Below are 27435 nucleotides of genomic sequence, written 5' to 3'. Positions count from 1 at the left end.
TAAATCATCTTGCAAAACCTTGATTGATAGAAAGCATATCTAGACAGCAACAATTATAAAAGCATCCAACCTTGTTTTTTAAATATTTTTAGGCACTAGATATTGAGGCACAAGGATAGACTGATACCCTGTCTTCCAGTTTGGTGGTTATGAATCGGGTTGGGGAACCTGTAACTCTCTAAGTGATGCTGTACTATAATGCCGGACAGCTCCACTTGACCAATGGTGAAGACTATGGGAATTATAATTCAGCAACATCAAAGAACCATAGGTGCCCAAACCCATAGAATATTAAATAGTTTATAACTGGTTATGCATCTGTGAAGTAAACTTTTAAAGAACATGCACAGTCTCACTATGTGAAGAAATAAATTATCCAATATATCTTCTAGTAGGAAGAAAAAAAAAAGGAAAAAACAACTTTATTTAAAATATTTTACAATAAAATAATTATGGTTATAAATCTCTTTAGTCAAATACAATATGTACATATTACATTTTTTTAAAAAAAATGAATTGGTTAAAGTGTTCAAGCAAATAAACTGCACAAGTCCACCAACTTGTCAGTTTAAAACTATAATGTCAGTTTAACATTCAGAAATGGTAATATGTCAGACTAATTGCAAAGTTCTGTGCAAACTGTAAGCAAAGTTTAAAAAAAATTGCAAAAAATTCTTCAGCTTCCATAGTAAATTGCTAAAAAAGTTGCTTGTGTACATTTTGATTGCAGAAAGAGGTTAGAATAACCAGCACTAATTTAACCCCCATACAGTATCTACAACAGATAAAATTCCTTCATTTGCTGACTTCTTCTAACAACCGATGGTAAGTCTTAACAAACTGGGCTTTTTAGGCAGCCACGTGGCCTATAAGGTAGATATTGTCATATAGGTGCCCAACAAAATCTTCACTAATGTTCTGAGCAGCACGACGCGTGTTTCGGATAAATTCTCTCTTTGACATTTTATTCTTCACATGAGGGCTAGTAAGATCAATGGAAAGCAGGATCAAAGAGTAACATAATACATAAACAGCATCTAAGCATAAAAAAGAACGAGAAAATATTTTGTGAAGCCTGCTTACAATTTAAGAAACCTGCATAACATTTTAGACTAAAAGGATTTTAAATTCTTTAGGACAAGGCTATAGGAATCCATGTTGTTTCTTTGTAAAATAAAAAAAAAATACTGTATAAGAGCAAAAGAACTGCATTACAAGATAAGGTTAAACTGTATATAAATTTTAGCCATATTTCCTTGGGAAAGTCACATGTATATTATGTTAAAATATGATCTGTCTGCCTATCTATCTTCCCTCTTTTTTAGCAATACGGACATGAATCAATTTTCTCTGGTTTTTAATAAGTATCTATAAGATACAGAAGTCAATTAATAATAATTTCACGCTTTACAACAAGAATGTACAATGTATATGCCTAAGACTTTTGCTCAATTCAGTGCTATTAAACAAGTTCAGATTTAAACATGAATATCACATATGCTAAACTTGTTAGCTTTTAAATTTTACAATACTACATGATATGTCAACCCATCAATTAAAATAGATACATGCTCCTCTTTCTTACCTGGGCTAAGGCCAAGCTCTCTCATAAGGTCAGGGTTACAAGCACAAAATCGGTGTGAAAACTTTGTAATAAGAGTTTCAAGATATTCACCACGTTCCTCAGGAGCATGAATGTGTTTGAAAAATTCTCTCAGTGCATTTGGCAGGAACTGATTTCTGAAGTTGTGTAGTGTCACAAGATCATCTAAAACATCTCGCCTAATTTAAAAGAGAAAAATACTTTAAGCTGCTTATGTACACATATTTTAAATACATTGTAAAATATTCAGTCTTCTCTGGGCTTCTCAAAATATTTGCTTTCATTGTTATATATGAAAGAAACTATTCAGCTAGACAAATTGTATGTAATCAATCATCAATTTAATACAACAATATAAGCATATGAACAGCAGAGCAGTACTATAATCCTTGTCTAATTCTAAAATCAGGTATCTTCCATTTGGGGATTTAACAGACTATAGATTTTATCCACAATGCAGAGAGTATGATAATTCTTGATTAATGAATGCTAGAAAAGGTACTGATGAAGTAATACAGAAATAAGTAACAGTATCCAATTATTTCATAATGTTTTAATAAGAAATCCCCATAAATACAAGGGAATGTGATGTTTGTTATTTTATAATCAAATTACCTTTCATCAAGATATATTCTCAGTTTCTTCCAATTTAAAGTTCTTGTACAGAAGATAAACTTAGCTATTTCCTTTGGTGAATCATCCAATATTCCCTTGGACATAAAGTAGTTAACTCCCTAGGAGAAAGAGAGATTTTATATGGAACATTAGATTTTTAAACACCCAGAGTATTTCATATGGAACAAATCTTAACAATTACAGAGTAATTCTATCTTATGAGGTACATTTCAACATGTTGAATCTAATCTAATTCACATGTAAATAAAACGTGTGTTAGTATAGTTATAGTTAAGATTTATATATATTAAAGCAGCAGGGGAAAAGACTCTTTCCACAAATAATTCTAGTCTTTTAAATTGTGACACAACGTTGCATATTTATGATGCCTATGGATCCATATATAATTTCCTAATTTGGCCTTCTGGAAAAGAAATTGCCAAAATATGTATCTTTTCAATGTAATTTAAGATAGCCATTTTAATGTTTTATTGTGTAAAGCCATTCTCTAATAAATGGATGATTTTGCATGCATAAGTTCAAATTCTGTTATTACATTTCCATGTCTTGAAACTATAAAACCTATTCCCAATGTAAAACCTATGTGCATAGAAATCATACATTAAAATGTCATACAATGTTGTCTAGTTCTTTTAACATTTCCTTATTATAGAAATATTTACTTTCTATAAACATTCATGTTTATTTCAATTAACAAAAAAACCTTTGAATCTTTATGAACTTCATACTTCCATTAAAAAGGTATGGCTATGTAATTTTTCCAATAAAAATAGATTTTTTTAAAAAATATTTATTTTGAAATATAAATATCATACAAATAAATGTTCATGTTTTTTCTATTGTTTTCAAATTTTGTAACTGTTGCATTACTGTATTGTATATTTTTCTATGTATGTATTTTATAATCTCTACAATTGTTGAGCCTTAAAAGAGCAGATTTTATATTCATATATTGGAATATATCTTCAATTCAAAAAATAACTGGTACTGTTACATCAAAGTTTCCTTTCTCTCTAACATTCAAGATAATTATAACTGTGTGATGTTGAAAAGTGTACTGTATTATCCTAGTAATCATTTAAGAGATTATGTATTACTGTATGACTCCTGTCCCTGAGCTAGAGTAAGGGATTCATGTTTCAAATGTTTTACAACCTATTGGCTATGTTCCATATGGAAATTATATGATTTTTGTGTATGTGTGTGTGTGTGTGTGTGTGTGTGTGTGTGTATAATTCAACCATATTTATTCTTTATGTCATATAATATATATTCAATTCAATTCTTCAAGCATTATTTTGCAGGTCTTTCTATAATGATTTGTCACAAAATAACTTTAATTATTTCAAAGTCTCAACTGGCACAAACATAAAGATGACAATCTGTTCCTAGGGAAAGAGGTAATCTTCCATACAGATCAAGTAACATGCAATGAAGAGGCGGAGCTGACGCTGAGGCGATACAGAAATTCTTTCATAGGGCTCTATGGGAGTTCGCCAAATTCCTCTTGCCAGAGGGTCCCAACGGACCTAGGCCACATTGGAGGGGTAGTGAAGAAGGAGATGCCTTTAGATGACAAGGAGATCGCTAATTCCTTGTTTGATCCAAGTGAAGCTCTCAATCTGGCAGGAAGGAAAACATGGCCATTGCATGCTGTCCAAGGCTGTGACAGCCCAAAAAGAGAAAATGAGGGAAGATGGAAAAAGAAAACTGTAGTGGCTGGGTGAGAACTTTCTAACTTCTGTCAAATTTGCCCCTTTCAAATTTGCTGAGTGACAGTGGGGCTGTAAAAGAAGGGGGTGAATTTGTTTATCTCCCACCCCGATAATAGCGGCTAACAAGCACAAAGCTGAAACAGATCCAAATAAGAAATTTGAATTATTTGAATATATAAATGGTAAAGAGGAAAATCAGATTGGATTTTCCTCTTTACCAATACTAAGGATTATATTATTTGGATACTATTGAACTAAAACTATTTGGGATTATAAAACTTGGGTTCGGGAAACCTTGAAGGGAAAATAATGGTGTATGCTAAAGGAAGTTAAAGTAGAGGGGTAGAAGAGAAATAGAGCAACAGTGACACCTATTGGCCAGAAAAAACCTATAGAGAAAGTGAAGAAAAGTGTAAATAACTGAGTGTTGGTAGCTTATTGGAAAAACATAGTTACACGACTTAGATAAGCTGCGTGCACCTGGGAACTGTTTACAGAGAGAACTACAGAGAAAGTGTGGAAAAAAGTAAACTTAAACACTGTAGCTCCCTGACTGGATATAGATCTTAACAACTGAGCAATTGAAACTGTGAAATAATAGAGGTTTTTATAAAATAAATGAAGATTTTATACTTCAGCATGGGCTCAGTGGCTAAGACACTGAGCTTGTCGATCAGAAAGGTTAGCAGTTCAAATCCCTAGCACTGTGTAATGGAGTGAGCTCCCGTTACTTGTCCCAGCTTCTGCCAACCTAGTAGTTTGAAAGCATGTAAAAATGCAAGTAGAAAAAATAGGAACCATCTTTGATGGGAAGGTAACAGCGTTCCGTGCACTTTCAACATTTAGTCATGCCAACCACATGACCACGGTGATCGCTTCGGACAGCACTGGCTTTTTGGCTTTGAAACGGAGATGAGCACCGCCCCCTAGAGTCGGGAACGACTAGCACATATTTGTGAGGAAAACCTTTACCTTTATCTATACTTCAACTTTCAGTCCTTCTCCTTGGGGAATTATAATCTGTTGGATATAATTTTGGGGTTTTGGTGAGCCATTGTGGATTACAACTTAGTGAGACTTTGTGGATTATAGCCTACAACTTTAAGGATTATAATGTACAAGTCATTAAAAAGAAAAAAGAAAATAACCTTTGTTGAAGAGAACTTGGACTATGGATATTTTGGTTTTGTGAAATATAACACTCAAAAAAGGGAAGTGGCATTAGGCTTGAAAAGAAGAATTGGAAACATGAAAGGAAATTATTGGACTATATTAGATATATTTTGTAAGTTGGGTATTGTGGACTGCTATTGTATTTGGTCTATTATTGATAGTAAATGGATATACATCAGAGAACTTTGATATCAAGAAAAGCACTAGACAGGGATGTCCACTATCCCAGCTGCTATTTATACTGACTTTGGAAGTGTTAACCAGGAACATTCGGCAAGATGAAAAAATAAAAGAAATGGAAATAAAAAAAAGAGAAATACAAGCTATAGGCATTTGCAGATGACTTGGCCTTTATACTGGAAAATTCCTTAGAAACTGGACCAAAGCTAATTAGAAAAATAGAAGAATATGGGGAAATAGCAGGAGTGAAAATAAGGATAAGACAAAGATTTTAGTTAAGAGTCTTACAGATACACAAAAAAGAGTGTTGATGGAAAGAATGAATGTACAGATAGTTTAAAAAGTACTTAGGAATACAACTAACAGCAAAATGTGCAACAATTAAAGAGGATAATTAAAGAGGATGAAACTGATGAGGCAAATTAAACTAGACCTGGAGAAATGGAAAGATCGGCAACTGTCATTAACAGGAAGAAAAGCTACCATAAAAATGAATATTTTACCAAGATATTCAAAACAATTCCAATAAAACTGGAGAAAAAATATTTTGAAGAATTAAATAAAATAATATCAAGATGCATTTGGTTGGGGTGGGGGGGAAGCAGGAATATGCTAGAAAATGTTGCAGGATGCCAAAAAAAAGAGAGGGCTTTGGGCTACCAGACTGGGAATTGTACTATCAAGCCTAAGTACTCACATGGGTGAAAGAATGGATCAGCTTGAGACATAAAAAATTATTAACTTTAGAAGGCCATGACCTCCAACTAAGTTGGCACCCTTTCTTATGGTATGGGAGAATAAGATACATAGTTATTTTCAAAGACACTAGATCAGGAATGCACTATTAGTTTGGTTTAAAATAAAAGAACAACACTATTTGAAAATACCAGTCTGACTTTCCACTATGGGAGCATTCTATAAGCTTCCTAATGACCATTTTTTGACAACAAAACGGGCCTGTTGTCGCGAACTGGGGAGAGCAGAAATGAGCAAAAAATGGGCCATTTTTTGCTCAATTTGCCCCCCACCCCCACCCCAAGGAACACTCTACAAACCTCCTAAGGGCAATTCATGCCCTTTAAAAAAAAAACGGGCCATTTTTGGGAGGTTTGCAGAGTGCAAAAACTTTTTTTTTTTAAATTTGCCTCTTTAAAACCTTGGGGTGTCTTATACTCCGAAAAATACAGTAAGCATCAATGTTGCTCGTTAATACTATTAATAGTGATATGGAGCTATGATTTTTTCAGCATAAAGCATAAACTAACTACCTGTTTTAAATTCTGCTACTAATTTATGCCATACACACACATACACGCACACACACACTATGCATGCATGGTATAAACCCACTAAATTTCAGTTATAAATATTTGTTTGAATTTAACAAAAGTTATTTTAAAAGTTATATGCAATTTTTGCTTCTCAAGAGATGCATTGTATCCCTTAGGTTATCACTTCTGGGATAATTTCAGGTTTGTAAAACAGTTGAAAAATAAACAAAAGCATAACTATAGTGAATAGTATTAATGATATATGAATTCTACTTACCTCTTCAGGATTGGCATTAAAAGTGAGGCTGCCTTCATCTAGTTGCATATACAGTTTTCTAAAAGAAAATCCAAGAGGTGGATTCTTATTGTATATGGAACAGTGACCCCAAGTGGATTTGCACAGTCTACAATATAAAAAAAGGCTGTTAGCTACAAAAATGTAATGTAAGATTTTAGGATTCAATCCATTTCTTGAATATTACTATCAAGTAACTGCCTTACAAAACACTGTAAAATGCAGTATGTAAAATTATCAAACAATGTAACCAATAGATTTTAATAGTACTTTAAAGGTAGTAATCTGAGGAATGTGTTTGAGTTTTCTTTTCTCTGACAAGCAATGGGATTACAATAATACAATAATGCAATAGTAGAGTTGGAAGGGACCTTGGAGGCCTTCTAGTCCAACCCCCTGCCTAGGCAGGAAACCCTATACCATTTCAGGCAAATGGCTATCCAACATCTTCTTAAAGACTTCCAGTGTTGGGGCATTCACAACTTTTGGAGGCAAGCTGTTCCACTGATTAATTGTTCTAACTGTCAGGAAATTTCTCCTCAGTTCTAAGTTGCTTCTCTCCTTGATTAGTTTCCACCTATTGCTTCTTGTTCTACCCTCAGGTGCCTTGGAAAATAGTTTGACTCCCTCTTCTTTGTGGCAACCCCTGAGATATTGGAACACTGCTATCATGTCTCCCCTAGTCCTCCTTTCTATTAAACTAGACATACCCAGTTCCTGCAACCGTTCCTCATATGTTTTAGTCTCCTGTCCCTTAATCATCTTTGTTGCTCTTCTCTGCACTCTTTCTAGAGTCTCCACATCTTTTTTACATCGTGACGACCAGAACTGAATGCAGTATTCCAAGTGTGGCCTCACCAAGGCATTATAAAGCATTATATATGATGGATTATAAAGGATTATATATGATTCTTTCACGAGCCAAAAGAGGGAGTCTCTACAGTACTTTATATGACACAGAGAGGAATGCTGCTGCACACAAATATTACGATTTACACAAACCAAGACAATTTCAACACCTTATATTTGTACAAGTATAAACTATGATGTTTTATTTCAAGTATCTTTTTCAGATTCCAAATTTACAATTATAGAAAAAAATGAGCAGCTCAATATTTAACAATTCAGAAATGCATTGCAAAATAAAATGCCTGAATGAATAAGGAAGTTGTAACAGTTTCATTATATATGCCAATCTCATCTCATTACTAACATATTCTATAAGGTATTTCTTTTTATTATCAGGGTCTTCAAGTATTCATTAAATTACAAAGAAAAGGACTAGAGTTTAAACTGTGTGGAATGGATGGACAGATATACAGAAACACAAGTGGGGCAATGGAAAAATCAACCACTTCAGGCTTGTCTGCCATAAGTTTTATAAAGTAGCTGAGTTGTGTCTAAGAATCTTCTGCCAAGTCAGGCAAAGAGCTTAATATGGGGTTAAGTGCCCACAGAGTTGTGATTTAATGCAGACCCCTGTTGTAAAGCCTGACCACACAACACAAAGTGGGAACAGAAGCAGAAATAAAACTACAAGCTTTTTCAAAGTTAGTATAATATGTAGAGCTCTAATCAGTGCACATTTTGGCACTTGTATCTGGAAAGTGGGGAGGGGAAAAACAGTGGTATCTTGGTACTCAACTGCTTTGAAACTCATTCAAAGCATTTTGACACGAAAATTTTGTTCAGGTACTCGTTTGTTTAGTATTTGATACACAAACTAGAACTTGTCGGTGTCTGCTGCCTTGTGACTAACTACATCATTCCTTTTGGGAAAAATCTGGTTGGTACCCATTGTTTTTGGTATTCATCACACCTCCAGGAACCAATTAAGATGAGTACTGAGTTACTTGCCTGTTTTGTGAAATCAGCCTCCCCTAAGTCCAACATAGATTCCACAGAGAGCTAGGACTATGCTTCCACCTAAAGATCTCAATAATCAAGAATATGTCATTCTAAAAACAGAGTCCATAGAAGTCCATTATTGATCTCCCTCCTACCAGTCTAAAGGCATGGAAGAGATCTCAGGGAACCCATGTCTACTATTCAGGATGATGTTTTACCCCAATTACTAAGCACTCCATTTTTGCATGTTTTTGAGAAGAGGTTTTATGCATACTTTGTACTACTGGGCAAGATACTATCCTTTCTTGTGACTCTCAGAGAAAGCCAACGTCAACAGTTGTGGGTGGAGACACATAGTTAGGCTTCTTAAGTACTATTAAAAGACTGCATTAGAGGGTCAACCACAGGGGAAAAAAATCTAAACTTGAAACTTATCTTCTTTCAATTTCAATTACTTTGTTTTCATTTAGATTATTAGAATGACCGTTGGCTTACCTGAACGGTTGTTCTCTGGGCGCTGCGGGAGAGTCCAAGCATGGGTTAAACACAGTCTATCTACCCTAGGACTGAGTAGATTTTTCTTTGACCACACCTCCTTTGCCTCAGTGAGGGCAGTTTAAAAACGAAGTCTTGTCTGCTGTACAACGCCCTTCAGATATCTTGATGTGATGCATAATCTTAGACACTGCAATAAGCCCTGGGCGGGTTTGGACTCTCCCGCAGCGCCCAGAGAACGACCGTTCAGGTAAGCCAACGCTGCTTGGAGAATGTTCAGGTAAGCCTGTGCGCTGCTTGGAGAGTCCAAGCATGGGACATACCCAAGCTATTATATGCCAGGGCGGGAAGTGTCCGGATTGTCCGGAACCGAGGCAACTTGCTGTGAAATATGTCTTCCAAAGGAGGCTTCGGCTGAGGCAAAGGTGTCAATTTTGTAATTTCTGATGAACGTGGTGGGAGACGCCCACGTAGCCGCTCTGCAAATGTCAATGATGGACGCATGGGTCGCCCAGGCTGCTGTAGTGGCAGCACTCCTTGTAGAGTGTGTCGTCACTCGACCTGGCATGGTCCTGCCTTGATGTTCATAAACCATTTTTATACAAGCCTGCAGCCAACGTCCAATAGTTGAGGAAGAGACCTTACGGCCCAACAACCCTGGTTGAAACGATACAAAGAATGACTCTGTACGTCTAAAGTCCTTCGTCCTTTTAATATATATACGCACCGCTTGTCGAACGTCTAGCTTGTGCCAGGAACGTTCCTTAGGATGCTGAGGTCTGGGGCAAAAGCACGGGAGTATCACCTCCTGGGCCCTATGAAAGTGAGTGTTCACTTTTGGTATGAAGGAAGGATCAAGTTGCAGGATGACCCGGTCATGATGAATAATACAAAGTTCCTCCCTGACAGAAAGTGCTGCAATCTCTAATACCATTCTAGCAGACATAATTGCTACTAAGAAAGCAGTTTTAAAGCTCAAATGTTGAAGACTCGCAGTTCGAATTGGTTCGAAGGGCACGTTCGTCAGGGCTCGCAGAACATAAGGTAAGTTCCAGGAAGGGTACCTGTGTATAGCCTGAGGGCGGATGTTGGATGCGCCCTTCAGGAAACTCCTGACCTGAGGGTGTTGACTAAGGGACTGATAAGTGTCTCTAGCCAGTATAGTGACAAGGCCGCTACCTGGCAATGGAGAGTGTTGGGCGCCAACCCTTTGTCCAACCCCTCTTGAAGGAAGTCCAGAAGTTGGGGTATGGATGCTGAAACATCTACGATGTCATGCCCCTTACACCAGATGGAAAACACGGCCCAGGTCATGTCATATATGCGTGTTGTGGCTGGTCTTCTGGATGCTTGAATGGTCTGGATGACCTTGTCAGAAAGATTTTGTTTCCTCGGAAGCTCCCCCTCAAGTGCCATACGGCTAGTTGAAGCCACTGGGGGACCAGATGACTGATGACCCCCTGGCTGAGGGAGATCTGCTCCTGAGGAATCCTCCACAGTTTCTGTATGGAAAGATCGACCAGATCCGCATACCAGGACCTCGGTACGCTGAATGCAGGACCTAGTACAATCTCCGCCTCCTCAATCAGGAGCTTGGTGATTACCTGTGGAATGAGCAGTAGGGGCGGAAAAATGTAGAGGAGGCCTGGAGGCCACTTGGACCTCAGCGCATCCGTCCCCTCTGCCTGGGGTGAGTGGTAAAGTGAAAAGAATCTCGGCAGTTGCATGTTGACTTAAGTTGCAAACAGGTCGACTTGTGGTTGACTGGACCGCCACCCTATCTGCTGGAACAGAATTGGATGCAGACGCCACTTGGAATTGTCAATTGTCTGTCGGCTCAGACAGTGTGCCCTTATGTTGCTGGCCCCAGATATGTGATCTGCTCTGATTGATGCCAGGTGACGTTCCGCCCAACGGCCCAGAGATTCTGCTTCTGCCACAAGTCCCTTGGAGTTGGTGCCACCCTGCTGGTTTATGTGGGCATTCGTTGCAATGTTGTCTGTGAGCAACAGTACATGGCGACCCACCAGTTGGGCTGAAAACCATCTTAGGGCAAGCCTGGCTGCTCTCAGCTCTAGCCAATTTATGCTGCGAGCTGCCTCTGTCCATGACCATCTGCCTTGAGTCAGTTGACCCTGGCAATGTGTCCCCAGCCCTAGAGACTGGCATCCGAGGTGACCATGACTCTTTCGGGTTCCTTGAACTGGCAACCTTTCTCTACTGCCATCGACTGCCACCATCTGAGGGAGCAAACAACCTTCAGTGGAAGCCGAACCTTTCTGGGCGAGTTGCTGGTCTTCGGTCCCTGTATCGGCAGTAAGAACCACTGTAGTTCCGTGGCATGCAGCCATGCCCAGGGAACTATTTTTAGGCAAGATATCATGATGCCAAGGATCTGTGAGAGTTGGACAATCGGCAGGAATCTGACCCGGCGACACTGGCGGATCCTGCTCCTTAGATTGCGCAGCCGATCTGGTGACAGACACACCTGGCACGAAACAGTCTATTATGGTGCCAAGATGCTGAATGCAAGTTACCAGTTCGAGATGATTTTTCTGTCGATTCACCGAAAAGCCGTGGTTCTGTAGGGCGCGTATGGTGATTTGCATGTCTCTTATGGCCTGATGACGGCTTGACGACTGAATGATGATGTCATCCAGGTAACATTCCAGGCAAATGGGCCGGGCGCGAAGGTGAGCCGCCACTGCTGCCAGAAGCTTGATGAAAGTCCTGGGCACAGACAAGAGGCCGAAGGGAAGAGCCCTGTACTGATAATGCCTCCCATGATAGTGAAACCACAGGAAACTTCTGTGCGATGCATGGATGTGCACATGCAGGTAAGCTTCTTTCAGATCGATGGACTGAGCAGGTCCCCCTGTCTTATGTAGTCAAAGATGGATTGGAGGGACTGCATCTTGAAGCACTTGTAGGCCAGATGCTGATTCAGGCGCTTCAAATCTAAGATGGCCCTCCACCCACGCACCCCGAGCTCTTTAGGACCAGGAAGAGAATGAAATAGAATCCCTTCCCCTCCTGGTCCGATGGAAATGGCTCTATGGCATTTATTTGCCATAGCTTATTTGCAGATGACGGATCTCTGCCTGCATAAGGGACCTTTTGAGGGTTTTTTTGGGCAGGGGGCAACGAATGAACGTTTGTGGAGGGAACGTCAGAAACTCTAGGACCAGACCTCTCCTGATGCTGTTGAGGATCCACGTGTCCGTGGTAATCTCCTCACATCGGTCTGCATAAAGTTGCAGGTGGCCCCTGATGGGAGGATCGCTCTGGTGGTCATTTGCCACGCCTGAACTGGCGGTTGTTGGAACCGCCACGAAAGGACTTCCGAAAGGAGCCCTGGTGTTGTTGCCTGCCACGGGACCCAAAGGCTTTCCTGTCTTGGCCCCTATAGCTAGGTTGATTGTAGGATCTCTGATAGGAAAAAGAAGTAGAAGCCTGAGCATTATCCTGGCCCCGAAAGCCCTATTTCCTGAAGGAACCAGAGCCCTTCCTCTCATTTTTTTTGTGAGTAGAGGGAAGGATTTTTCGTTTATCCTTTGTCTCTATCAAAAAAATTTCTAAGGAATCTCCGAAGAGATGCCCCCCTTTGAATGGGGCTGAGGCCAGCTTCCATTTAGCTTTCATGTCTGCCTGCCAGTGGCAGAGCCATAGCAGGCGGCGTGAGGTCACATTGGAAGCCAGCGCTCTAGAGGCGAACTTCATCGCATTCAAGGAGGCATCTGAGGAATATTCCACAGCTGTAATGATCTCATTGAGAACATGACGCCATTGAGATCATGACGCCACCGAGATCCCCCTGAGGGAGGCTAACCAGAGTAAGGATGTCCTTGTGAAGAAGGAAGCGGAAGTTGATGCTTTAATGGCCCAGGCGGCCGCCTGATGCGTCTTATGACAGGGTTTTTCTGCCTTTTTGTCTTCTGCTTTAAGACCATCTAAAAGGTCTGCCGGTAGGGCTGAGTTGGAAGTCAAGGAGACCACCGGGGCATCCACCTCTGGCAATTTCAAAATGTCCTCCATTTTAGTTTCTAAGGAGTATAAATTTTTGTCCCCCCACTCTGGGATTGGCCAATGTTCCTGGCTGTGCCTACTGGCACTGCACAACATCCATGAACAGGTCAGGGACCGGAATTAGCTCCGGATCTGGAGCATTCTCCTTTATTAGTCCCTCCTTAGGGTCCTGGGAAGTAGAAGGGGCAGCCTTATCCTTAGGTTTAGCTGGGCCTAGCTCCATGGAAGCCCCGGCCTTATGCAGAATAGCCTTAAACAAAGACAGTTTGAAGAGGCCAGTGAAAACAGGCTTATCAGAGGCATATCCTCATCCTCCGATAATTCAAATTCATCTGCAGCTTCCTCCTCCCAGGCCAACACCTCCGTTGTAACAGAGGTACCAGGAGAATCGGGGTTGCGATCCCTGGACTCAACGCGGTGGTGACCTGTCTTAAGACCAATGCCACCTCTGGCTTCCTTTTTCCACATTGCTTCGACAACGCCGTGGGAGATAGCCTGGGATATCACCTCCCTCATCTCAGCTGACAGAGCAGGGCCTTTGTCTTCTGCAGGCCTGGACCTGGAGGAGACAAGGTGACGGTCACATTTAGCAGGGACTGACTCCTCAGGTAAGAAGCACCGAAAGGGCTCCAACTCCTCCCTCATGGAAGAGCTAGGGAAATCCGGGTACCCCAGGGAAGCTGCAGGAGACCCAATTTGAGATTTCCTACACTTAGGGATGGTGACTGATCCCCTTGATTTGAGGCAACTTTTCCTTCCTCAGATCTGGGAGGAGAGGCCGGGACAGTGTCACATTCCTGAGAGGAGGTTTGGCCCTGGGGCCTATTAGATCTCTCCCTTGGAGCCTCCTGCCTCTTGGCCGCCTGTTTCTTGGGGCCCTTGCTCCCTGAGAAACTATGGGTTGATTTTCCCCCAGTGCCCTTACGCCCCTTCCACCTTTGGTTTGGAGGATCTGGCCTACTGCGCTTTGAAGAGGGCCCTGCCAGCTCCTCCCGTGCCCCCAAACCTTCATCTGCCATGTTTAGTGTTCAGATTCGTGGCTTGCGAGGCGAAGATGCAGTAGTGAAGGGCACCTGATGCTGGCCAGCTGGCTTTGCAGCATTTGCAGATCTGCTCAAGAGCTGGAGGCTGGCTAGAATGCCAGGACACTCCAGTGCGGTCTTCCTACAACAAGGAGTCTTCTGGAGAGGGAGGGAGGCCCTGCCGGCGCCCCGGACAGGACCAAGCATTCCCCCTCGGCGATCTGCACTGAGGTGGTAAGGCGTGATTCCCAGGAGTCTGCTTCTGCCGGAATCGAACAAGGAGGCAATTTGGCGCTTTAAAATGCTGTCCCAGCTTGGCGCAGCCGAAGGGAAGCTTTCGATGGTCCACCCTGCCTCAATTAGCGGCTGTTAGAGAGTAGACCGAGGACGGGCGATTTGGCGCTCTAAATGGCTGCCGCATCCTTGCGCTGCCAAAAGGAGGGTTCTGTTGTTCGTCCCTGCCTCAATGAGTGGTTGTTAAAAAGCATGTGAAAAGGTCACTTCCAAAATGGCCACCACGCTCATAGGAGCCTCAGAGACACTGTCGCGTCACTGAAGGCTCCTGATGCTGTCAAATGGTTGGAAACACAGAAAACCTTTCTACCGTTCCTGCACATGCTGGCAGCCGCCTTGACAAGTTGTCTCTATTATCCCGACCGCTGTGTGCGACCAGCAGAAGGTTGGTTTTCCGACATTCACCTCAGCAAGCTTTTTAAAGAAAATAAACTTCAAGGACGGTTCTAACCCTATTCTAACTGAACAGACTACTCTAAGAAAATAAAAAATCATAAATCTACTGTGAATTGCTTGGAGAGTTCCAGTCTATCTGTCAAAGGACTGAGGAGCTCCCCAAATTTAGTCTTAATGGGCGGACTGAGTTTTTAAACTGCCCTCAATGAGGCAAAGGAGGTGTGGTCAAAGAAAAATCTACTCAGTCCTAGGGCAGATAGACTGTATTTAACCCATGCTTGGACTCTCCAAGCAGCGCACAGGACAACATGCAGGTAGAATGTAAAGTACCGAGGAGCAAACAGCCTCATCTGATTCTGATGCAATAGAAATACAGATACAGAACATTTCAAACAGATTTCCTTATACTACTATACTCAGCCCATATATACAACACAAATATAAAAAGGCAACATTAAAAATAAAAATATGGTTTTCTGCCTGCATGGTCTTCTGTGATGAGCCGAAGGACAGAAAGAGGGAGTAGTGACCTTCCTCCCATATTTAGGCATACCAGGGGTTGTAACACAAATACATACCTATTTCCCTGGCTCAACTGATAAGGAGGCGAGCCTGTGGCTTAGTGGCTAAGACTCCTGCCTAAGATATAATACAGCCCAGGTTCAAATCCCAGTAAGGGTATGGCTAGCTGATGAGAGCTAATTAGCTCGAAATAGATCTATACTAGTCTCCCTTTATTTATTTATCAGTACAAATACATACATACATACATACATACATACATACATACATACATACATATATATATATATGTTGCGTTCAGCACAAACGCAACACAAATAACAAAGGCAACATTAAAAATAATGGCTTTCTGTCTGGATGGTTTCTTGGGATGAGCCGATAGACAGAGAAAGGAAGCAGTATGTTTCCTCCCATATTTGGGCATACCAGGGGTTGTAAACTTAATACATGTGTGTGTGTGTGTGTATACATATACATATATTTGTTTACGTAGATTTTCACGGGTGTAGGTATGCTGGTTTTGTTGTATTCGGGTCTTTTCCCGTGTAAGATTGAGATTGTCTTTGCAACGTTTCGGCAAGATCTCACCTGCCATCTTCGGGCTTGGCTAAAGCCCAAGCCCAAAGATGGCAGGTGAGATCTTGCCGAAACGTTGCAAAGACAAATATATATATATTGCCAAGACAATCTCAATTTTAAACGGGAAAAGACCCGTAGATTTTCACGGGTGTTGGTATCATGGTTTTGTTGCATTCGGGTCTTTTCCCGTGTAAAATTGAGATTGTCTTGGCAACGTTTCAGTGAGGTCTCACTCGCCATCTTCAGGCTGGTGCTTTTGGCTTAAAGTGTGATCGGAGCTGCCGTCTTTATGTAAATCTTGGGGGGGGGGTATGAAGTGCTGGCTTTGTTTCAGTAAGTGGAATGATTGGTTGTGTGGTTGTTATCATGATTGGTAGATTGGTGCTGATTGGTGCTGGCTGTGTGTGCATTGTTGTTTTGTATTGTAATGGCCTGGGTGGTGAGTGGGGTTCGTTTGTTGACTAGGGCTGGTTTCCAGATGTTTGGTAGGCGGGAGGTATGGTCACGTTTATTCATGTTGTGGGGGTGTTTCTCTATTTCGATGGCTTCCATAATTATTCTCTTGTTGAAGTGTTCTGTTTTGGAGATTAACCTGGTTTCTTCAACATGAAATCAATTTATATATAAAAAATGAAATGTGAGTATCACATGGTATACTAGCAATATGTAATTACTATTATATATCTCCCATATCCCCACCTCATAAATATTGTAGCAATATAGCTATCACATTTTGCTGCTTTTCTAAAAATGAAACAAAGCAGTTTAGACATATCTCAGAAGATATAAAACATAAAAAGATAAGAAAAAAAATTAAGAGGATTTTATTATTCCTGTCTTACTTCTTTAGATAAAGAGTTTCCCTAATTTGTAATCCTCCAAAACTGTTCTAAACCTTGGGCAGTGAGCAAGAAATGCAGTATTGGCCAAAAAATGCCTCGCAAATATGCAATAACACTAAATTCACATACAGAAGTCTAAATATGAAGATAGGCATTGGGAAAGTCTGTACTGGATAAAGTCAAATGAATCATACTATCTAGTGCTTGTATTTATATAACAATTGCATTAATATTTCAGATTATCTAAGTAAGTAAATCTAAAGATCAGTTCACCCTAATCCGACTTGTAAAAATAATAAACCTACAGGCATTAGAAAGCAGCTTTTATTTCAGGAAATCAATCATTGCACAGAGAAAGAATATGATCCAGTGTGTGTTTCTGAGCAAGTGTTGTATGGGAGGGAAATACAGGGTTACAAATAAAAGAACCATTTACTCTATAGCCAAATTAGTACAAAGATATGGAATATAATGTTTTAGGGTACAAACATAACATAGAGTTTCCTAGTAATAACAATAAATTAAGTCAATAAATTATAGTGGATATGTGCAGGAATATATTAGTGACTATGATTTTGATTTATTTATTATATTAGGCATTGAGTTCTATATATTTACTCTTTTTTAATAACTACCAGTAAGAGCTTCTTGGCACTAACCTAACTGAATTTAAGAGGCGCTTTACAAGATACATATTTTTATCTGGACCTGTGCTTTTCTTTCAAACATGAGTTTTACAGGTTGATTAATTGTCCAAAGTTTGTTTTTAAAATTATTGTAACATCTTTCATTTTCAGCAAATTCTGATTAGGGAAAACTAAATTTAACATTTGATTAAACTAAGGTGTTTGCCTAGAAACCAGGAAAATGTAAGCTCTAGTTTTGCCTTAGGCATAGAAGCTGGCTGGCTGACTTTTGGCTGCTCTTTTTCAGCCCAACCCACCTGGACAGGGTTGTTGTTGTGAGGGATTATTAAATATGTTTTCTACCTGAAGTTATTTATAAAAACAACAACAGTGGGATAAAATAAATAAATACAAAGTATATTATATACCTGTACTATATATTCAATAGAACAAAAGTATATTATAAGTAGTTCCAACATCATGGTATATAGATTTTAAAAGTACTTTTTAAAACATCTTACACTGAGCAATCCAAAGAAATCTAATTGATTATCAAATTGAAAAATAAGAATTTAGAGAAATTACTATTTCTTCCTATTAATATCAAACAAAACATAAAAATTTCAACGCCCATTGATTTATATAATAAATCAGTGTCATTCTATCAAGAATTAGAATTTTCTTCAATTTCCCCCCGGAAATGCTGAAAGTAAATATTTTTACTATTTTTCAGCAAGATTATTCCCTAGATTTTGTTGAGTAATTGAATGGTATTTGTTACTATTATACTGAACTGGTTTGAAAGAAGTCGCTATTGGATACTAATGAAAACATTAAGGCCTTGAACAAATATCTTTTTGTCATTCGCAAACTACTACGTACATTATTTTAAATGAAACTTTTACTAATGGAAACAAAACTTTCTAATAATGGAAAAGATATGCAAGAAATTGTATTGGGAAAGCCCTACATTATAAGATAATTTGCTTTATGATTCAAGTTCATATTTTTATTAATTATTACTGAATCCCATAATTTTTACTCTTTTTCATTACATTTTGACATTTTTTGACATTTTCAAAGCCAAAATATTGACATAATTAATGAACTACAATCATGTGAAAAACAACTCTTTTGAGTTCTATGGTTTTATATATCAGGACATAGTAAAAATAATCTGATCCTAGCAGTTCTTAAATGTAGGTAAATACTACCTTAGATAAGCAGCAACAAAAGACATATTATGTCATCAGTCATCATTACACAATAGAATTCAAAGAGTCTGTCCTTTCTTTTTCACATGACTATATATATATATATATATATATATATATATATATATATATATATATATATATATATATATACATATATATATATATATATATATATATATATATATATATATATATATATATATATATATATAGTAAATTTTCTGTTTTTTTTTTTTAAAAGCACACACAAGAAATTTTGATTTTCTGTCTTGTTACCTTACCCCTGCCACAGAAGCTCATCATTAGCAAGATCCTGCCACACGCATGAAGCTAGACAGAGATCTGTTGCATTCAGGTATGACAAAATGGTAAAACTAAGTTCAGGAGGTAACATTTCTAGGTTGATGAATCCTTCTTGTTCTTTTGACTTCCGAGCTTTCAACAGGTGATAAATGTCAATTCCTCCTTGGGCATGTTTCCGGTGATTAGTATTTGAAACATTATTAACAGTCATCCTTCTACCATTCTCCCTGGAAAGACAACTTTGTCCTCCGTATTCCTGTTGTTGTAACTGCTGGTTCCTTGCCACTCTCCACAACCCTTGACCCATCTGCAAGCCTGTAGGTTGTAAACAAAAGGGAAAGAAACATACAAATTACTTCATTAAAAAGAACAATAGGATTTCTTAATTATAACTTAAAATAATTTGCAGATATACATTTAATGATACTGAATTCTATTAAACATATAGTATATTAATGGACAGGATTTGTGTGATTCTATGCAAAGTATTATAAAGCTAGAGAAATATGAGGTTAAGAAATTTAATATTTTGTCTATAGCTATGGCCAACTGCAAATATCATTAAAGATAAAGAAAAACAAAACATTTCATAGTATTAATTAAATGTAAACTGGTATTTAGAAACATGATCCATTGCTTCCTAAACAACTTGAAGTGATTGTAAGCTATCATCAAAATCACTAGAAGTGCATTTTGGATTCCATCAATTTCCTCAATAAAACAATTCTTCTATCCATGAACTAGGAGGAAATGTTGCCAGGTTTCTCTCCAGTACAGATATGGCTATAAAAAAATTCAGAGAAATCTTTGGGATATAGATTCATAAAGAATATGAGCTTCTGAGTGAAAAGATCCCATGAAACTAGACAGTGTCTTATGGGAATCTGGATGAGGCAAAACAAAATCAGATAATTTTTATCAAGATGGAATTGTTAATCATTAGTAAATGATTGGGGACTTCAATAATAGCAGTCCCAGTAGTTACTCAATAACTACTGGGCCTCTGTGATTTGTGGATCTTTTGATTATCGGCTCCCATTGTTGTTTTTGCCCAGCTTTAACCAACAGTCAGTTCATGACCCATCTAGACAAGGATGCCCTGATGTCTGTAACCCATGTCCTACTCTCCACCCAAATGGATTAGCTCTATGTGGGGCTTTTGTTTTAAACTATTTAGAAATTAACAGTAGCAAGACTTTTGGAAGAGTAATCTTACCTGGATACAATTACAGCTATGTTAAAATATTATATTGGCTACCAGTAGGTTTATGAGCCCAATTCAACATACTGGTCATTACTGGTAAAGACCTACATAGCACAGCACTGGATATATCAGGCAAACCTTGACAGAGTCAATATTTTTGTTTGAATATCGACAGAAGACCTGCTAAAAGTGGAAGGTAAATAGGGTATGAGCCATATACAGACCTTATTGTGTAGAAAAGTATCCGTCCAAGAAGTACAGGTGGATCTCAATGTCTAATGCTGTGATAGCAAACCTATGGCACACGTGCCACAGGTGGCACGGAAAGTCCTCCCTGTGGGCATATGGGCCGTCACCAGTTGCTCTTCCGGGTTCCATTGCATGCATGTGTGCCGGTCAGCTGGTCCAGCGTGCATGCGCACTGGCCAGCTGCTCTCTTCTGGGTACTGGCGCTCTGGCGCGCACACTCCAGTTTTGGCATTTGGTGCCGAAAAGATTAACCATCACTTGTCTAATGTTTCAAATTTCTTAAAAGTAGTTTTATTCCAATGAACTTTCATCCCTGATTAAAGTTGTGCACACTGATCTTGAATTTTACCTTTGATAAAATTATGTTTGTTATGCTTTTTTGCTGATTTTTTATTTTTCTATAGAAGTCTTTGTATTGGGGCAAACAAATGAAATTACTGAAGTTATTTTACCTACCTTTTTCTTCAATACATCTTGTTTAGTCCTGACATAATTTATAAACCTTATTTCAGAAACAATTATATAACTATAAATCTGCATCTACATAGTCACTTTCCATGAGTTGGGCAGCCACATAGATTTCATTAATAAATACATTATCAACAGATTAAATGTAAAAAATTATCAAACAATTTCATGTTATTTTTTCTTTTAATTTTTAAAAAAGAAAGTCTTAGGCAATTCCTTGTTATAAATATATTATATTGTGCGATCTATAATAGATTAAGAGTATCTGCCAAGAGTATATATTCCTAGCAGGGATATCCAGATGCCCAGCTAAAGCAAACAGGCTCCTGTAGTGGATGGACAGCAGACATATAGGAAGAAGTCAGAGGCAGATTACCACTTTCATCACAATCATAAAAAACATTAATGAAAGAATACAATGTTAAACAGCTCTTATATTTTTACAGAGAAAACATTATGATTAAAAATACAAATTGATTGATGATATAGTGCCGGATGATGGGTCCTTCAGGTAAGATGGCATTCAATTTACTACTGAGGAAAAGCTGAGTTATAATGGTATTTATGACATGGTTAGATTTAAGCCTTAACCAATTTTGTTGTATTTAAGTACAATGACAATAAAGATTATACTTTGGGATGTCTAACAGCTGATGTTGCCATCAGAAAAATCCAAAGCTACAAAGACAGAATTCCAAAAGGAACATAGAACATAAGAAGCATGTCCACACAAAAGCTCAGCACAATGAAAGATGAAATGAAATGACTACAAATTACCATCACAACAATCGGTGAATTGAGATGGTCTGGGATGGGACATTTTCATTCAGAATATCTTACTGTTTTATTATTCAGGACATGAAAAACAAAAAAAAGGGTGTTGCTTTTATAATGGCGTAGCAAGAACAATACTTGGCAAAAATATAATCAATAACCAAAAAATACCAATTAGACATTCAAGATTATGTTGCAAACACTGATGCAGAAAAAGAGAAGGTTAATGGGTTTTATGATAAAGTCCAATTTGAAAATGACAGAACATGAAAACAAGTGCTGCTTGTGATTGAAGACTGGAATGTCAAAGTTAGAAACATGAAAGACTAAAATTTAATTGCATTGTATGGCTTAGAAAACTAAAATGGAGTAGGAAACTGACTTATAAATGTATGCAGTCCAATAATTGATTTTTTTTAAAAAATATTAAAAGTTTTACAAAACACATAAAAACTAATGCAAACAAACAAAAAAGAGCCGTAAAGAAAAAAGAAAAAGCGCAGAAAGAATAAAAAAACAGAAATAAGCTTCTACTTTCCTTTGTAGCAAATATGAATATAAATACAATTACAAAATTCTATTACTCTATGATTACAAAAACATCTCACTCTCCATTTTTTTCTATTCATCAACACCAAAATTCATAAGTGCACTTTTTCTGTTTTAATAAACCAAAACGTTTATAAGGGTTATCCACTCAACCATAAAAATATTGCTTTTCTCTAATCAAAGAGGATATAACTAAAGTCCTATGGATAATGTCGAACAATTCCACTATGGAATATATAATAGTCTTACTAGGGTCATATATAGAAAACAAAGTTCCATGACTTATTTTCTAGTTGCTTGTTCATTAATCCCAAAAGAAAAGTATATAGTTTGAGTTGTACTCTTACCTTTAAAATCTTCTGAAATAATGCATGTATTTGTATTCAAAATGTTTTGGCTTTTTTTTACATGTCCATCAAAATCATAAAAAAAGTTCATTCATGTTGTTCACATTTCCAGCTAAGATTCTAAGTACCTAAGTACTAAGTACCTAAGTATTCTGAGACAATTTCTCTGGATACAAAAGCAACGACAGTGGTCGTGGTCAAGCTTCACAAGACTATTGCAACTATCATCACTTTTTAGCTTGCCAATGAATTATGAGGGGCAGGGAAAGGTAGAACTCAAGCTCCAGACATCAAGATGCCAGCCATGAGAACCAAGGTTGGTTTGGGAGCTGTTTACCAGAGTCAAAAAACTTTCTCACAACAATACCAGAAGTCTCCATTGGACAATGTGACCTAGTCTAATAGGGGAAAGGGAAGATCTGGAATTTAATTATATGGGTTTGCGCAGGAAATGGTTAGATCTGGTTTTTCCCTCATCTTTGCCAATATGATGTACTCAATAAGGTTTTGGATAGAGAGATTGGACCGTCTCAGCCGTGCTTGCTTTGGTTGAGTTCATCTGTCAGAATGTTGACAGCTAGAACATAATAAAAATTTAAATCCTTTTCCATTTCTACATTTTCCCATTAGTCCCTCTGTATATTATATGCAAAGTTTTTAGTCCATTTCATCATACTTTCACCTATTCTTCTGACTCATTTTTCTAATATATTCAAACAACTAAAGTGGTATCGCTATATCGCTCATAGTTGGGGCATACAAAAATCAAATTGACTACTATATTTTTGCTAAAGGAGGTACAGAAGTTCAATTATAGTATCAAAAACATGGCCAGGTGCTGACTGTGGAACCAATCACAAACTGCTTGTGAACAACCTTCAAGTTAAGCTCAAGAATAAAAAGAAGAGCAGTCAGTTTCATGATATCATCTTGATATATACTATCTAGCAGTGGTTCTCAACCTTCCTAATGCCACGATCCTTTAATACAGTTCATGTTGTGGTGACCCCCAACCATAAAATTATTTTTGTTGCTACTCTATAACTGCAATTTTGCTACTGTTATGAATCATAATGTAAATATTTGATATGCAGGATATATTTTATTGTTATAAATTGAACATAATTAAAGCATGGTGATTAATCACAAAAATATGTAATTATATATTGTGAAATATTTCTTAATATATCTATATATTAAGAGAATATATCTTTCTCTTTCTCTCTCTGTTTCTGTCTGTCTGTGTGTGTGTGCTCTTTGTCTCTCTCCCCCTCCCTCCCCTTCTGTCTCTCTCTGTATCTGTCTCTCTTCTCCCTCCCCATCTCTGTCACTGTGTGTGTGTGCGCGTGTGTCTGTCTGTCTGTCACTCACTCACTTAATCACTCACTCTGTCTGTGTGTTTCTCTGTCTCTGTCTGTTTCTCTCTCCCTTCCTCCCCATCTCTGCCATTCTGTGTGTGTGTCTTTCTCTCTGTATGTCTATGTCTGTCTCTCACTCACTCACTTAATCACTCACTCTGTGTGTGTCTCTCTCTGTTTCTCCCTCCCTCCCTGCCCATCTCTGTCACTCTGTATGTGTGTGTGTCTCTCTCTGTGCCTATCTGTCTCTCTTTCTGTATTTCTCTCTCTCTCCCCTCCCTCCCCCATCTGTCACTTTGTGTGTGTGTGTCTCTCTGTCTCTTACTCACTCACTCACTTGATCACTCACTGTCTGTCTGTCTGTGCGTGTGTGTCTGTCTGTCTCTCCCTCCTCCCTGCCCTATCTCTGTCACTCTGTGTGTGTGCGTGTGTCCTTCTCATACTCTCTCTCTCTGTGTGTCTCCCTCTGTCTCTCTGTGTGCCTCTCTGTCTGTCTGTCTGTCTGTCTGTGTCTCCTCTCCCTCCCCCATCTCTGTCACTCTGTGTGTGTGTGTGTGTGCGTGTGTCTTTCTCTCTCTCACACACACATAGGCACACATACTGTGGTCACCTTTAATCACAGGTTAAAAGTACCTGGCAGCAGCGTTTTTCCCTGGGGGAAAGTCTCCGAGTCTGTAATTTAGGGGGTGTGCGCATGCCAAGCACCTATGTATTCAATGGCGTGGAGCCACAGCAAGGCTCTGCGCGGCTGGGGATGACTTTGGAGCCCATCCGGAAAGACGAGGAACGTGAGGGGGACCCCTCCCCCCATGGATGGGCTCCGGACGCCACACATCTTTCACAACCGCCTTGTTTCCAATTGGGGGGGGGAATCCAGGCAGAGGATTTCTTCTCCCCCAATTGGAAACGATGTGGCTGTGAAAGACAAGGCAACACTTTTCCGCCATTACGAAGGCTCCGAGGCTGTAATTGTATGGGGTGTGCACGCGCACCTATGTTTTCTATGGCGTCGAGCTGGGGCGACGCTCTGCATGGCTGGCGGTGACTCCAAAGCCTATCCGCAGGGGGGTTCAAGGAACGCGAAGTGGCGTTTAAAGTTCAGAGTTCCGATGGTCTTAGCGAACCCTGTGAAAAGGTCGTTCAACCCCCAAAGGGGTCGCGACCCACAGGTTGAGAACCGCTGCTATATAGCAACTGGTTTCAAAGAAAACATCAGAAATCACTTGGAAATCCTGAACTTTGTTGAGAGAAGAAACACGGAACTATGGAATGGATTTAAAGAAGGATAGAGGTGAAAAGTTTGCCAAAAATGAAAAGAGAGAAGAGGAGGAAGAAGAGGAAGAACGAAGAAGAGGAGGAGGAAGAGGAGGAGGAGGAGTTAGACAAAGACAAAGCAAACTATAAACAGCAAAGAGCAGAAAAGCCAAGGCCAAGAAAGGCAAAACCCTGAAAAAGGAACTTAGCAAATTGTTTTAGTGGCTATCAGAAGAGACAAGAAACAGTATTACAAAAATATCTGTGAAGAAATTGAATGTGAAAACAGACATGGAAAAACAAGGAACATCTTTCAAACAATTTTTGAATTCAGAAAGAGGTTTAATCTTGAACTGATATGCTAAAGTAACCATTACACAGATAGTAATCAACTCAAAGGAGATAAAAGGAAATGCAAAACTGTAACACTATGAATGTCAGCCTCCAGGATAATTTATAAGTTATTCTTTACTTACAAGCACTTCTAGTACCAGAAGATGAAGTTAGAACAGCAGTCCAGTCATTACCAACATAACTGAGAAACCGCATGAGGAATCTGACTTCAACAGCTAAAAATACAATGCATTCATGGAACAGAAAATAAGCCTTTGCCTTTAATATTTTTCATGTTTCACAGTTTCTGAATTCTACATCTAATATTCTCATGCAGAGTGTATAGTGCTGAAGTAATCTTTGTTCAGGAAAGAGTGGAGCCATATATTAATGAAATTTCTCGATTGATAATATACTTTGCACGTATCTCAAGTGCTAAGTGAACTAAGAAGTAGGTTTTCACTAATGTCATAGAGAACATTTTGAATGGAAAATGGCCCTTTTTAAAGTATGAAATGTTATGTTTTATTTAAAATGTTTTAATCGTTTTGGAAAGGTTTTGAAGCTTGAAACATTCCAAAATAGTTCAAATAGGAAATTTCAAACATGAAACAATTGTTTTATATTTGAAACAGTATACATTGCAGCTATGACAACTTCTCCATACATTAAAATAAAGAGAATACTGCTGTAGAACAACACATTTCTGCCTATAATAACTGTAGGTCTACATCAGGGGTGTCAAACTTGATTTCATTAAGGGCCACATCAGGGTTGTGTTTGACCTCAGGTAGGTGTGACCAGCTCGACATCACTCTGGTGGCTGGAGCACTCTGCCAACGAGAATGGAGCTCAGGCGGGCCCACGCGGCCCTCCTGAGCTCCATTTTCATTGGCAGAGGCACCATGGGCCACACTTTCACTGTTTCCAGGGCAGCCCCATGGGCCAGAGCTAACCACCCTATGGGTTGGATCCAGCCTGTGGGCCTTGAGTTTGACACCCCCGATCTACACTATAGATGTAACATTTACAAGTACTTTAAAGCATTATAAATAGAAAATAATAGTTATTTTATAACTAAAATAAAAAACAAAGCAAATTATCAGCATGAAATAAAAGGAAACTTAACTAAACGTTGCTTATACCAACTTCTCTATTGCCATTGCTTTCTATCCTTGCAAGCCAGCCTTGCTTTGAACATATTCGTACACTGGTTCATGAATTTGATTTTTTTTTTTTTATCACCGTTTCCAAACATGCATCTCTTTTTCTTTTACTCCCTCCATTTTACTTCCCATCCTTTATTGCCTCTTACATTCCAAGCTGCAATTGCCACGGTCCACCTAGTTGAATGACATACATGGTAGGTGAAAAACGGTAATGTGGAAACTACTTTAAAAAGCCAACAGCATCTCAAGATTAAGAAAACACCCTGCCAGAGTACTGACACATTCATACTAGCGCTGAGGAGCATCTTGCACCTGTTCCCAAATGCTCTTTAATTCCCTACAGGAGTGAAGAAAAAAGAACAAACGGTGCCACCTGTAGTTGAGGGCTGGTCTCAAAATACTATCTAGCCGAGGTCGGCGGTTACAAAAAGCCCCCAGAGCTACTTCTCGCCTGGATGTTGACCCACATTACCTGTACGAGCTGAGGTCCCAACCGCCGCCGCGACGACTCAGTTTCCAATCGGGTGCGAGCCTTCGAAGCGAGGGAGCGAGGCGTCATGCAGCTTCTGGCAGCCGTTGGAGCAAACCAGCTTCCCAGCGGGCTTCCGGTGCCATGCGCACAAACATGAGCCGTCACCTCCTCCACGCACGCTCGCTCGCTCGCTCGCTCCCTCCCGCAGACTCACT

The 27435-nt window shown here is 39.1% G+C and overlaps 1 protein-coding gene across 1 annotated transcript; it reads right to left on the bottom strand.

The window, feature by feature from the left end:
- Positions 1-522: 522 nt before the first annotated feature.
- On the bottom strand, positions 523-27382 carry FBXO8 (F-box protein 8). Its single transcript, XM_081958885.1, has 6 exons — positions 27221-27382; positions 19022-19358; positions 6856-6982; positions 2219-2337; positions 1586-1782; positions 523-1037 (listed from the first exon to the last, which is right to left on the bottom strand). Exons 2-6 carry the CDS (start codon positions 19348-19350, stop codon positions 850-852), a joined length of 960 nt encoding a protein of 319 aa, XP_081815011.1. The 5' UTR covers positions 19351-19358; positions 27221-27382; the 3' UTR covers positions 523-849.
- Positions 27383-27435: the final 53 nt, after the last annotated feature.

Source organism: Natrix helvetica, assembly GCF_964273705.1.
Source record: "Natrix helvetica genome assembly, chromosome: 7".
Taxonomy (NCBI): Eukaryota; Metazoa; Chordata; class Lepidosauria; order Squamata; family Natricidae; genus Natrix; species Natrix helvetica.
The sequence above is the reverse complement of the archived record's forward strand: the minus strand, read 5'-3'. Positions and strand labels throughout refer to the sequence as shown.

Excerpts from the sequence above, each read along its gene's own strand:
- FBXO8 (XM_081958885.1), bottom strand. The coding sequence starts at position 19,350 with ATGGGTCAAGGGTTGTGGAGAGTGGCAAGGAACCAGCAGTTACAACAA. Across the intron at positions 6,983-19,021 it reads GATGAGCTTCTGTGGCAGGG|ACTGTGCAAATCCACTTGGG; the intron begins GTAAGGTAACAA and ends TTTATATTGTAG. Across the intron at positions 1,038-1,585 it reads AGAGCTTGGCCTTAGCCCAG|ATGCTGTTTATGTATTATGT; the intron begins GTAAGAAAGAGG and ends TTTTATGCTTAG.